The following is a 14,696-nucleotide window of genomic DNA, read 5'->3' as shown; positions in this document are numbered from 1 at the left end:
ATTGATTGAGAGTCTAATTTTATTCTCAAACACAGCATAACAAAAAAATAATAATTAGAATGGTGGATTACTGCAAAAGGAGTTTCTTAGTCATAATTCATCGCTGACGTGTCTTTTGCCTTATTGTGAAATTTTCATCTTAATTTGAACACTGGGCCTGTTTATTTTCAACCAGATTATCAATCCGAGGAATAGTTTTTGATGGAACACATCATAGATCATCGTCGAGTTTCAGTCTTGTTCAAAGTTTAGATTTCATCACCAAGAGGCATGAGAATCCGGTTTCACACAACCATGTCATCGGAAAGACCATCAGGGCACAAACTAACAGTCTTCCAACCACAGGGTGTGGATTCATCATATCACAGCAGAAGTCTGTTATACTTTTGTCTTCAAAGATATCCCGGGCTGCAGAATCATTCTGGCGATCAATGAGAGACTCCTGGACAGAACCGGGTAGCCCTTTCAGGTTATCAATTCGAAATTGGTTTCAAACAAGCTTTGCGTTCATTTTGGGAAGATCAGGGAAGTAGGACAAGAACTCTTCATTCAATACAGTGAGATGGCTTTCAATGACAATTTTCAAGAACTCTGGCAATCCCTCACCCCTCCACTTTCACTGATGACATCAGTCGGGCCTCCGAACATTTCCAAATCCCCACGTCCAATCTTCTTGTTCTAGAGAAATGGCTATGGCTACGAGATTGAGCCACAAAGAGTATCGGTCGGTAGCATTTCCTGACCATTCCATACCTGTAATAAATGGGAATTCTTCTTCTTTCAACTCGACCCACTCGACTTTGTCAAATACAACCCCCAGGGCAATATACAGTAATTACAGGTATATCGTGTATTATCATCAGCAGCAAGGGCTCCGGTATAAGATGCACACATTCTAAGTTGTTTTGTCAGTAAATTTGATTCATAAATCTCAGAATCACAAATCGATAAAAGAGAATACGGTATATGAAAATATCCTAAATTGTTTTGTCTGTCGTGTACCACCAGAAAATCCCATATGTACCACCAGTGGGAGCCTTTGAGCTGCAGGGATTGATAGAAAATTTTCATATTAGAATCGTTTTCGGCATTTTGCAGGGGTTAAAGGTCAAAAAAGAGTCGCATATCAAGGTGTTTGGCTGCCATGCCTCTTTATTACAAACAATCCAGACAACAATAATTGGTAGACATTGGTCTGGTGTCTTCCTTTTAATTTTACAGGAAGTCAAAGTGGATGGGGAGGTAGGGAAGGGGCGACATTGTATTAACTCGTGAGTGTGTGCAATTGTATCTTTTTACAGCGTCGCCCATTGGGCAATGCTGTCTGGAACAGCGTTTGTCTGCCCGTCTAGTCTAGTATATGTATGTGTGTATGTATGTCCCTTCCGTCGGCATTTTGCAGGTTTATTAGCCCCCGTTGGACTTGATCTGAAACAGGGGCTTATGGATTGGGTCTCGTCCGTCCGTCCGTGCATGTCTCCGTAACCAAATCGAGGACATGCATTGACCGATTTTGTTCATACTTGGCACAAAGACAATACATGATGGTATACATAATTATGCACATCATTTTTTTTTGCGATGCGATTAAAGATGGCCAACTGGTGGCCATTTTGGTTGTAAAAAAACAACAACCCGATATTGAACATGTCCTCAACCATTTCTCAGACATGCATTTACCTATGTTCATATTTGGCACACAGATAATGAATGATGGCTTCCTCATTTTCATTTGAGATCAAATCCAAGATGGCCGACTGGCAGCCATTTTGTTACTTAAACGTTTCCCCAACCATTTATTGAACATGCATGGTCCGATTTTGATCAAACTTGACACAAGCACACTACATGATTGTGTACACGTCAACCTCACTTTATTTTGTGATCTGATCAAAGATGGCCGACTGGTAGACGTCGGAGATGTATATAATATACATCTGCCATCTTGGAAAAACTGAAAAAAACCACGTCTTCAACCATTTCCCGACTGGCGGCTATTACGTTACTTTAACGTGCGCCAAACCATTCCTCGACATGGATGGACCGATTTTGTTCAAACTTGGCACATAGACAATACATGAGAGTATACATATGCAGAAGATTTTGTTTTGTAATCCAAACAAAGATGGCCGACTGATGGCATTTAACTCCACACAACAAAATTACTAAAACCACGGGGGCTATGACATTTTATGTCTTTTTCTTCTTGTTCCATTTAAAACTTGTTTTCTCTGCAACCGTTGGTCCGATTGTCACAATTTTCACCATTGGAGCGCCTCCTCCTGTCAAATTGTTATGGCATAGCCCATTGCGCAATGCTATCTAGAACAGCGTTTGCCTGTACGTATGTATGTATGTCCCTCACAAACATCCACCAATCAGAGCGGAGGATCTGGTCATATGACAGGGACAGCATGTAGTAACCATTACAGTTGCATATTTTACTGAAAGGAAATATAATAACCTTCTGTGGAATGTTTTGGGGTCCCAGCGGGTGTCATAAGGTAGGTAGGAGGTTTCAGAAATTCCTCAATACAATTATGATTTTGAAATGTGATCCACACGGACCTTGCTCTGGAATCTGGAAGTGAACAGATCATGATGCTGCACTGGTTTGATATATTAATACAATTGATATATTAATACTAAAGTATTTATTTGTGATTGGAATGATAAATGATGCTGTTTGAAATGAAAATGTAGAGATATTGAGTTTAAAGCAGAATGAGGAAATGACATCAGGGTTTCCGTCCATGACATTCGTGGATTCCCCATTTGCAGTTTTGCCATTGACTGGATGTAACAACATTCAGACTGGGTACGTTTTATGTCGAAGTCTTTCAGGAGGAACCTGCTTTGAATACCTAACGTTCCACTGAAGATGGCACAGGAATGTGGAATTTATTGGTTCATTGTTTGCCATTCACTGTTTTGTTTACCCAAGTCATTCACGAACTGGCTGTCCATTCCTGAAGTCAAAAAAGTTAATACTTACATTATTTGCTAAGTGGTATCCCCACCCAGGTCATACTATCCTCTTCAACTAAAGTATCAAACAAGTCTGGCTACGCCATTGTTAGACTATCGGTCTTGTTCAATGATTATGACATCATAGGTCACGTGGTATGGGTGCCATCTTGGAAAAACTTTGCACCTCTATATCTCTGAACCCGCTCCAAGGAAAAAATTGAAAGGTGTCTCATTGTAAAGTACTCCCTATGGGGAATAACATATGGTTAATGATGATGTCATATGTGCCTTCATTATGACGTCATAAATCGACAAGTAGAATGCTTGATCCGTTCAGTATGAAATTTCTTCAGTGTGATCTCGGGATAAATTGGTCGAGAAAAACAAATTGATGACGTTATCGGTCACGTGGTTTGGGAGCCATATTTTTACAGCATAGCCAGTAGGGAAATGCCATTTGGAACAGTTTGTCTGTCCGTCCGGTGAATATGTGTATGCCCCTCACAAACGTCCACCAATCATAGCTGAGGATCTGGTCACATGACAGGCTGACAGCAGATACAAGCCCTGCTATGCCGTTGTTAGACTCTTGTTCTTGTTTTTTGTATGCAAGGCCGAGGCTCATGCCAGAGCTAGAATTGAGTGGGATGTGGAAAACACACCACCAGCAGGTGGAGGGACACCTGGGGGAAGAATGTGTGAGGGTTAGTATGCTGGATACAAGCTCACATGCTGTATTTATACCTCTTATTTATTCTCTTGCCCCCCCCCCCCCCCCGCCGACGTCTACCAGTTTTCTTGTTCAGAGATTACCCCCCCCCTCCCTTTCCCCCTTGAACTCCCCCAATCCTGTTTCTTGTTCTCTCACCTCTCCTTTAAGAAAATTCTGCTTCTCCTGCCACCTTTTGTTTTTTAGAAAGTAAAAAAGAATGAGGAAATGGAAAATGAGGAAAGTAAAAAAAGAATAAGGCAGAATAACCACAAGTGTAATGAGTTATATTGAAGATATAATATACAATTATAAATGGTCACATGTGTCACCAAATGGGACCGCCTTTTTGGATGAAAATGAATTATTGAATATGGAACTTGATTAATAAAGTATTCATTATGCTGTTAAGAGGCTGAGGAGGCCTGGTCACGGATCTGAGGGCTGCACCTTTAGCACCGGGAATGCCAGATTCCCAAGAGCTGTTCAGTTGTGGCTTAAATTCCAACCATTGGGGAAAACTATTTTACTACGCTTAGGAAATAAACTATTATTCCGTCACCGTAGGGTTGGACCTCGTACCTCATTCTCCCAAAATTTTCCTCTGCATCACTTAAACATTGTGAGCAATCAACAACTTAAACCACTGAAACCTTTGTCATTGACCTAACATCTGCATATTACACCTCGCCTGGCAACACAAAAGTAACGAAAATGACATATTACTTATGCATACTTTTTCCATTCCTTTCCCTCATTCACCAATTTATTTTATCAGACATTCTTTCTTTTCTTTCTTTCTGCCCAAAGGCAGGGTCACTGCTACCAAAGCCCCATGACAACGATTACACTAGGTGGTTTGCCTTTGCCGTCTCAGTGGCAGTCATGGCAGGAATATGTCATTTGTTGAGAGCGACAGTGAGAGCTCCTCAACTCGTGGTGGAATAAAACGAAGAAACCATGGGATCTTTAATGTGCACCAACTAATGCCGGCAGAGGGCGCACACATTGATGAAACGCCAGGGCGACAGCTTATAGCTGCCTTTTAGTGAACGTGGTATTCTATTGAAACCATGAAGTCGTCGTAATGCAAACCTCTTGACCGGTTTGACTCCGGTTGAATAATTAACGCTTATTAGCAAGCTTGTCAAATTTGTAGCCATTGAGATGTTCTCTGTCCCTCCCCTGCACTTCATCTCACATTCAATTGCTCCCATGTCAGCAATGTCATAATGCTTCAATTACGTTCATTCACAAAACGTACTGTGGATCTATTCCTCTTTATCATCCTTTCTGTTTTAAAGTCACGAAGTAAACCCTTCCCATCATTACTCGTCCAGTTGATCGTCTATTTACCTTTTGTTAACCCATCCCCTGACTTTTGTGTGAACCCTTTGAATTTCCTGTTCTGCAGGCGTAAATATTATTTTATGCATTCCGTGTTACTTCGGGAAATACTGCTGTTTAACATAAATATAACCGTACAAGGTATATTTAAATGTTCTTGGTTCTGTGCGAGTGAGTTTTTTTTCTTATCTCTCTCCTCACTTTTCCCCCTCCCTCCCACCTCCACCCCCCTCGCCCCAACCCCTCCGGCCAGATAAACTTTAAAAAACAATGATACAGGGAAGGACACTGTCCGACAGGATGGTGCAAAGGTAGCCTATTTACCTTTCGAGTGGTCTATTCTGTGTTTGATTTCCGACATGCCTACAAACTATTGGATTGGTATTAGTATGCAGGGCAGTGATTCACAGTGCGACCTCACTATGTTGAATGTTAACCTGGGGACTTGCGATAATGGAGATAATGGGGATAATGGGGATTGGGGCAGGAGTTGGGGCAAAGTGCAAAACTATCCTGTGGGAGCAGACACCCTTTATGCCAAGTGTGAGTGAGCCCCATGGGTGGAAGGGTATACCCGGTATATGGCAGCAAACACATGGTGGGGAGGAGGTGTAGGTGGGTGTTGGGGGGTGGGGGGGTGGAGGGGGGCGGGAAGTATATAGTGCAAAACCACAAGTTTATAGTACAGAAAGGCTGTTCGTTATTTGCGGATTATGTGGTTTCTACTGTGTGAGACGAAATCCATGGTTAGACGAGTTTGGTCCTCATTGGTGACATTTGATGCAGTATACCATCCTGACAACTCCCAGTGTGTACCCTGGATTAGTGGATTAGAATAGGTACACCGTATCCCTGCGTGTCGTAAGAGGCGACTAAGAGGGTTGGTGTCAGGAAGGGCATCCGGCCATGAAAACATTGCCTCAAAAAGAGAACCATGACAATTACAACTACATATGGGCAGGGTACAGCCCGAAGTGGAGATCGGTTTCTGAGGTTTGGGACATGGAATGTAGGGACACTGACAGGGAGATCAGGAGAAGTGGTGGAAGTATTGGTCAGAAGAAGAGTGGACATATGTTGTGTGCAAGAGACGAGATGGAAGGGAAGTGGTGTGAGAATGGTGAAGGGTAGGCAGGGACAGAAATACAAGTTTGTGTGGCGAGGGTGCCTGGAGGGCGGAAATGGTGTTGGTGTCCTGTTTTCTGAGGAGTTTGTAGACAGTGTGGTGAGTGTGGCCAGAGTGAGTGATAGGTTGATGATGGTGAAAATGATGATTGGAAAGCTCTTGGTGAACGTCGTCTCGGGATATGCTCGGCAGGTTGGTCGGAGCGATGAAGAGAAGGACAAGTTCTGGTGTGCGATAGAGAAGCTGATGGAAAACGTGAAAGATGAGGAAGTTGTTGTGGTAGGAGGAGACCGAAATGGACATGTTGGAAGGAGTATGGATGGTTTTGAGGGAGTTCATGGGGGTTACGTACATGATGTGAGAAAATGGAGAAGGTGAAAGGATTTTGGAATTTGCTGATTTGTTGATTTGTAATACTCAGTTTCAGAAAGAGGATAATAAGCTTGTTACATACACGGCAGGTGGGTCGACGACAACCGTCGACTACCTAATGGTGCGTAGGCGAGATAGGGGGCATCTCCGGGACACAAAGGTGATCCCGGGGGAGGAGGCTGTTTCACAGCACCACTTGGTTGTCTGCGACATAAGGGTGAAAGGTGCGAGGAGAGCTCGGCGGGTGAAGTGCCAACCGAGAATGAAGTTGTGGAGGTTGAAAGAGGTGACAGTAAGGGAGGCATTAAAAGAGAGGCCGAGTAGGGTAGAGGATGATGTGGTTGAGCTTGAAAGTGGTTGGATGTCAATGAAAGCTAGTCTGTTGGGAGCCGTTGGTGAGGTATGTGGATGGACAAAAGGACCACCGAGGCACTCGGAAACATGGTGGTGGGATGATGAAGTTGGAAAGAGGTTGACGAGAAGAGGAAGAAGCTCAAGGAGTGGCAGAAGGCGAAGGGTACGGGAGCAGAAAAAGCAGAGCATGAAAGTTATAAGGCAGCCAAGAAGGCTGCAAAGAAAGAGGTAGCAAAGGCGCAGGAAGCATGTCGGAAAACGTTCGGAGAACGTTTGGATTCGGAAGAGGGTCAGAGAGCAGTATTCAGGATTGCAAAGCAGATAGCGAAAGAGAGGTCTGATGTGATGGGGGTGAGTTGCTTGAAGGATGAAGTGGGACAAATCGTTGTGGACCCAGATGGAATTAAAGGAAGATGGAAAAGATATATGGAAATGCTGTTGAATACAGAGAATGAATGGGATGGCAACATAGAGAGTAACCCAGTTTTAGGACCGGCAGAGAAGATAACTGAGAAGGAAGTTGAGGAAACGATAAAAGCAATGAAGAGTAGAAAAGCGGGAGGGCCGACGGGAGTTGTGGGAGATATGTTGAAGGCAGCAGGAAGTTGGGGTGTGAAGAGAATGACAGAGATCTGTAATCTGTTGGTGAAAGAAGGCCGTATTCCAGTGGATTGGGAACTGAGTGCCCTTGTCCCTATATACAAGGGGAAAGGTGACCCTCTGGAGTGTGGTTCGTACCGAGCGATAAAGTTATTGGAGCATGGAATGAAGGTATTGGAAAGGGTGTTGGAGAGGAGGATAAGGAAGAAAGTGAAGATCGAAGAAATGCAGTTTGGATTTATGCCAGGAAGAGGAACGACAGACGCGCTTTTCATTGTGAGGCAGTTGCAGGAGAAGTACATGGAGAAGAGGAAGAAGTTGCTTCTTGGGTTTGTTGATCTGGAGAAAGCATTCGATAGGGTTCCACGCAAAGTATTGACATGGGCATTGAGGAAGTTAGGAGTGGAGGAATGGTTGATCAGAGTAGTGATGGCAATGTACAAAAGAGCGCGCACAGCTGTAAGGACAAAGTACGGGAACAGTGGTGAGTTTGAGGTGAAGGTGGGAGTGCATCAGGGGTCGGTACTAAGTCCACTATTATTTGTAGCTGTGATGGAGGTGCTGGCTCAGAACATAAAGGAGGGTTTACCGTGGGAGTTGTTGTATGCAGAAGATCTGGTGTTGATTGCGGAAAGTATGGATGGACTGAAGGAAAAGATGAACAAGTGGAAGGAATGTATGGAGACGAACGGTCTGAAGGTGAATATCGGAAAGACGAAGGTGATGGCAAGTGGTAAAGCATGTGGTGAGGTGGAAAGAACTGGGAAGTGGCCCTGTGCTGTGTGCAGGAAGGGTGTCGGAGTGAACTCCATTCAATGTGCGCTGAGTGGGTTCATCAAAAATGTAGTGGTCTGAGAGGGTCATTAACCAGTGTGGCAGCTACATTCATATGTAAGGTGTGCACAGAGGGAGCTGTAGATGGAGGAAATGTTGAGTTGGATCTTGGAGACGGCGTGAAGCTGGAAGGTGTGAAAACATTTTGTGACCTCGGAGACATGCTGAATGGAGAAGGTGGATCAGACTCGGCAACGGTTGCTAGAGTGAGATGTGCATGGAAGAAATTTCGGGAACTGAGTGGCGTGCTGATGAGGAGGGGAGTGTCGTTGAAGCTGAAGGGAAAGGTGTATGCTGCATGTGTGAGAAGTGTTATGATTTATGGGAGCGAGACATGGGTCATGAATGTAGAGCAGCAACGAAGGCTGGAAAGGGTGGAAATGCAAATGGTTCGATGGATGTGCGGAGTATCGTTGAGAGAGAGAGGAAGAGAAATGATGAATTGCGAAAGATAATGGGAATAGAGCCTGTGATTAATGCTGTGAAGAGGAACAGGTTGAAATGGTTTGGTCATGTGTTGAGGAAGGATGAAAGTGACTGGCTGAGAAGAGTGATGGAAATGAATATAGAAGGAAGTAGAGGACGGGGAAGACCGAGAAAGACTTGGCTAAAGATGGTGGAAGAAGAAATGCGGGCAAGGGGGTTAACAAGGAGAAATGCAGAAAATAGGGCAAAATGGAGAAGATTGTCATGGAGACCACAAGGCTAACCCCTGCTCTTGCAGGGAAAATGGCCTTAAAATGCATGTTGTTGTTGTTCGTGAAGCGTTCTTTTTAAAAACGGATTTTTTTTTAATATCGGCTTTCAAGCTGATATGGCTGCCAAACCACATACCCCTCAATCCACAAACAGTGCAGCAGCAAGCACTTTTGCAGGCATCACTGACTTCCTCCAAGCCAAGTGCAAGCAGGTATTTCTGGAAGGATAAGCTCCAACGGTTCCATGGAATACGTGGCTGGCGAGGCAAAGCCAGAAAGGCAGGCAGGGGTGAAAGATAAACTTCAGCCATCCTCGTCGCCAATGTTATCGTGTAAAAACTGACTCCAACAACTTCAGTTTAGTTGTTGTCGACGGCTTCCTCAAGAGAACATTTATTCCATGGCATTCATGTGCGTGTCCAAGATGGCGTCTCTCCTTGTGCCATCAAGCAACCATGCACCTTCACTTATGGCAACGCAAAGTAACCACACCAAAATGTCATCAAATCAAATAAAAAGCCATAACAACCAAGCATAACACACCCCTCTCAGGTGATACTATTAGACAGATAGCTTTAAGCAAAAGGAACAAATAAACATCCACCTTCATGTGATATTTTTCAATGACAAAGGAAAAACACTAGAACTGTGTAGGTTGATGTGAGTGAGTCACAAGTGGAAAATGGAGGTGTTGGTACGGTGGGGTGACACACACACACACACACAAACACACACACACACACACACACACACACACACACACACACACACACATATATATATATATATATATATATATATATATATATATATATATATATATATATAATATATATATATATTATATATATATATATTTAAACAGGAGTGTCTGTCCGTCCCCAAATTACTCCCTCAGTTTTTGGGCTAGCCCAGCCAAACCTCCCGTGGAACGTTTTGGGGTACCAGCGGATGTTCTAAGGTAGGTAGGAGGTTTAAAAAATTCCTCAATAAAATTATGATTTTGAAATTAACTCGATACGAACCTGCCGCGAATCCGGATTTGGACAGATGACGGCAATGAGCTGGTTTGATAATAACCCAATACAATCGTCATTTAAAACAGTGTTTTGTTAAAGTTTCAATTTATGATTGGAATACCACCTTTAGAGGCCATTTTTCCCCGCAAAGCGGGGGTTGGCCTTTTTCGGGAACCGTGGTTGTTGTTGTTTTTCGGTCCCCTTTTTGAAGCAAAGTTTTACGGCTGGATGCCCTTCCTGCCGCCAACCCTTTTTGTCGCCTTTTATGACTAGCAGGGAATTACCAGTGAACTGGTACTCAATTAGCCGACCTCGGAAGGATGACAGGCTGAGTCAACCCCCCTGGCATTAATTCAGTGATCGACCGGGATTCGAACCCAGGATCCTAGGATCCTAAACCGGCACCCTAGCCGCTAGCCCAACACCAGGGTATGATTGGAATGATGTTTGGAATTGAGTGAATACAATTACGATTTTGAATTGGTAATTGTATTCACCCAACCGTACCGAACTACTTCGCATTCGGATTTAAATATTTGTTTATATCACGAATGTTCATAAAAATTTATTTTTTAACTTAGGGGAGTGGGGGGGGGGGGGGAGAGGGGAGGGGAGTGGGGGAGAGGGGGAAGGGGAAGGGGAGGGGGGGGGAGGCAGGAGGGGAAGGGGAGGGGGGGAGGCAGGAGGGGAAGGGGAGTGGCTCACGTTTCTGAGTGAATGTGGCTCATGTTTCTGAGTGAATGTGGCTCATGTTTCTGGTTTAAGTGTGACGCCGATCAGGAAGAAGAAGAAGCCGTACTACCAAATTCGTACACTTCCGGAATGGTTTGATTTATTTGTATTCAAATGTAATTGTAAATTGTATTTATTTATGCGAATGTGTACTTGTGTATAACTGTCATTAATTTAAAAAGGCTTCGGCACTATCGAGCGTTATATATATATACATACGTATATATATATTTTAAACTCCAAAAAAACGAACTTTTTTTTTCAAATTTTTTTTTTTGCCTAAAACACTCCCAGGCACTCACTGATGAACTTCTGAAAGTTTGATGAATATCCGTTCAGTCATCTCTGAATAAAACGTGGACACACACACACAGACAACTCGCGTTTATATATACTAGGGCATGCCCGTACTATATATATATATCTAAAATTATATCCCCCCCCTCTATTTACATGAAATGGTTTGGTCCAAAGCGAACGGCTTGCGAGTACGGTGACAATCCCCCCCCTCTATTTACATGCAATGGTTCGGTCCAAAGCGAACGGCTTCCGGAGTTTGGTAAAGAAATCGCCATCGCGTACACAAACGCGCAGGAAAGCGAATGAATCGCAAATTCGTTTTTATTAGTTGTAAAACATAGTTTAACGCCAACATAGTTTGCAAACGTGAAATAAATGAATACGCTCTCAAATGTGCCATCCGAGGCAGAGTGTGCCCGCCACGTTCGGCACACGCGATCGTTCGCTGCTCTCTGATTGGTTGAATCGTTTTTTGGACATAGCTCGGTAAGTAATTGTCCGATTAATATGAAACCTTGAAAAGGCACATCCTCGGGTCCCCAGCAATATACCTGGCAAGTTAAAAGTATATCGGACCCGTGGTTGTCGAGAAACAGCGGTCACAGACAGACAAACGTACAAACGTACAAACGTACAGACAGAGATTACTGGAATTATAGATAGATATATATATACATCGGGATTTAAATTTAATTCAAAAATTGATCCAGACGTCTATTCTCTTTCAAACATTCAAACCGACAGAGGTAGTTATTTATCACAGCATCTGTAGAATTTTCACCCTTTTACTCAACTCTGTTTCGCTGTTATTTGGTGGAGCAAAAAGTCAACTGAGCTTTATAGCTATTTAGACACACACACACACACACACACACACACACACACACACACACACACACACACACACACACACACACACACACACACACACACAATGGAAGAATGTGATATTGCATTCTTACCTTTGTATATTCTATATGTTTCGGTATTCCAGGTTGTATTTTGCATTGTAGATTATTGTTTTATTCAAATTGGGTCGACTTTTTTGTTTTGAATTGCCATGCTCTTGTTGTCGACGGCCCCCTTTGGTTAAGCTCAGTCGGCTTGCTGATTCGGTCTGAGTTTGCATTTGCAGGGCAGCACCGAACAAGCTCGGTGTGACACGTAATGTTCTAAAAGTGTCAGGGGTTGCGAGACATCCTCCGCTGGAATGTGCATGTTACATCCTCTTAGCACAGACGCCGCGACGATGGTAATGGGTGCAGGTCCATAAATCATCGCAACGGGCGCACAAGCACGTCTCGACATACTGTCCTAGAATCAAATTATTTCTGTTGCCATTGACTGGGGATTACAGCGATGATTGTTGTGCATCCTCTCATGTTGATTGTAGCTGGAGCAATCATGTTGACTTCATACGCATCATGCCTATTCTACTATACTTATTGTTTTACAAAAACAAACAATTCTCTTTATGGTCAACACATTGGTGGATCTTCTGATACAGTTTCAAGGACCATTTGTTCACTCTTATAGCTTCCTCCACTGTTTGCTTAAACGCCACCCGAAGGAATGCTTAAAGCAAACCTTGGTAACTCATTAGTGAATGTTTGAAAATCGAGAGAGGCATCTGAACAAGGAATCGCTGAGCCTGTGCCACATGCCACCAGTTGGTTACCACAGCATACGTAAATAGGAGTAAAGTACAGCCAGTTGACGTGGGACTGTTGTGGATTGCTTCAACTGGAACTTCATATTTTTGTGACTGGTTTATTTATTTATTTATTTATTTATTTATTTATTTTTGCAGGAACTCCTCAACTACAAAGAATGCTGTTCCGTGAAGTTGATACCATATTTGAATGCCGTCTGTGTCGCAGCCTTTTCAGAGGACTTCCCAACCTTGTTACACATCGCCAGTTTTACTGCTTTCCGACATCAACTGGTAAGTAAATGGCAGGGTACGGCGGGGTGCTGCAATGAGGGGCATGGTGGGGGTGCTGTGGCGATGGGCACAGTGGGGCACCATGGTGAGGGACACGGTGGGTGCAGGACAACAACGTTGAGATCTGCAGTGGCCAGGCCAGAAGCCCTGATTAAACCTATAGTCCGAGCTGTCCTTGTTGCCAAAGATGGATCAACAACATATATATATATATATGTATATCACATCTTGTCATCCCAATCCTTTTGGCAATATAGTACATACCTCGTCTAAATTAGACCAGAGTTTATTGATTTGCAAACTTCGATTTTTGCTCTGTGCATCACTACTTTTGTCTTTTGTACTAAAAGTCTCTAAACTTGCATTTACTATGTTTCCCAGCATTTTTACCTTCATAATACAATATTTCTTTGCATTACTAAGCTGCTCGAAGAATTGTCAGTGTGCGCTATTGCACAAAGGTGAGTGGTGGGTTGGAGGTCCTACTCAATCAAGTTTTGTTACATAAATATGAGATCCACAAGCAAAGTCAGTTGTTTATTTACTTAATAAATGCGGTTATTCCATCATTCGGTTATCACACACAATGTTATCGAGTTCTGATCATATCAGGATTTTGAATTTTCTACCAGACTATAAATTCCTATTTGTTTATTGAACATCGTCAGCTCATGTATCTAGGTTTGAGCGATCTGTAAGGAAATCAATCGTCAGTGTCAGCACCACCTTCTGTCAAACTTTGAGATGGTCTATTTAAACGCCTGCAGAGTGCACCTGATGACCGTGTAAGGGAGGTAAACAGACTGAAACACAAGTTTGAAATTCGGTTCTAAATTAAAGCCCCTAAAGGATTAAAGCTTGGTCGTGTGCAGTTTGGTCTAAAGTTTTCAAAAATAGGAAGGATTTTTAATTGAGTTTTGATGTGACACTGTTGTTTGTTTATTTATTTATACAAAAGAATGGTTATGTGATGTTATTGTTCTGTGATTAAAACAGGAAGTTAATCTTGAAATGACTCCCTTTTTGAACAAGTACACTTTAAGGATCCGTTTACCTGCACGGCCAAGTCTGTAATCAAGTGAAACCAAAACGGATTGTTTATCCACTCTGTGTTGGGAAGTATTTTTTTGTTGGTTGTTCAACAATATGTGGTATGGTTAAACTCTAAGTGATGTGGTTCCAACAACAATAGCAAGTCATTGAATTTTTTTTGTTAAATTGCATCTTCAGGGCTTTTTCACCCTTTTATCAAACAAGGAAACTGTATTTGGAAGCTGCATTTTGTCCTTCCTTCATCTCGCACTTTGGTTAGCTTTTGTTCTCATCGATTTATTGTACACTGCACCTATTCCATCTCCAGGCGCTGCATGACGTCATTGCCGGGCACCGAAGGGAGGCCTGACGATGACGTGTGCCAAAAGGGAGTACTCAGTTTTCACTCCCTTTGTTTGTTTCTTTTCTTGCTTTCTTATTTTCTTTCTTGTTTGTCCAGGCGATATCTCAGCCATCCTTTGAGATAGGAAGCTGAAATTTGGGCACAATAGTGAGCACGTGCTTTGGCAAAATGGTATTTAAAAAATATTTTTGATTAACTGAACGATTACTTAATTATTATCTAATTTATGAAGTGCTTAATTATTTTCTTTCTCATCTGGGCAATATCTCAGGCACCTTTTGAGTTAGGAAGCTG

The 14,696-nt window shown here is 42.9% G+C and overlaps 1 protein-coding gene across 5 annotated transcripts in view; it reads left to right on the top strand.

Moving 5' to 3' along the window:
* The window catches only part of LOC137437568 (zinc finger protein 800), a 155,725-nt gene that overhangs the window by 35,562 nt on the left and 105,467 nt on the right, over positions 1-14,696 (top strand). For all 5 annotated transcript variants that reach the window (XM_068131997.2, XM_068131998.2, XM_068131999.2 and 2 more), the window contains one exon: positions 12,872-13,006. In XM_068131997.2, coding sequence (XP_067988098.2) covers positions 12,872-13,006 — 135 coding nt within the window. The remainder of the gene's footprint in view (positions 1-12,871; positions 13,007-14,696) is intronic.

Source organism: Myxine glutinosa, chromosome 12, assembly GCF_964187855.1.
Source record: "Myxine glutinosa chromosome 12, kmMyxGlut1.1, whole genome shotgun sequence".
NCBI lineage: Eukaryota > Metazoa > Chordata > Myxini > Myxiniformes > Myxinidae > Myxine > Myxine glutinosa.
The sequence above is the reverse complement of the archived record's forward strand: the minus strand, read 5'-3'. Positions and strand labels throughout refer to the sequence as shown.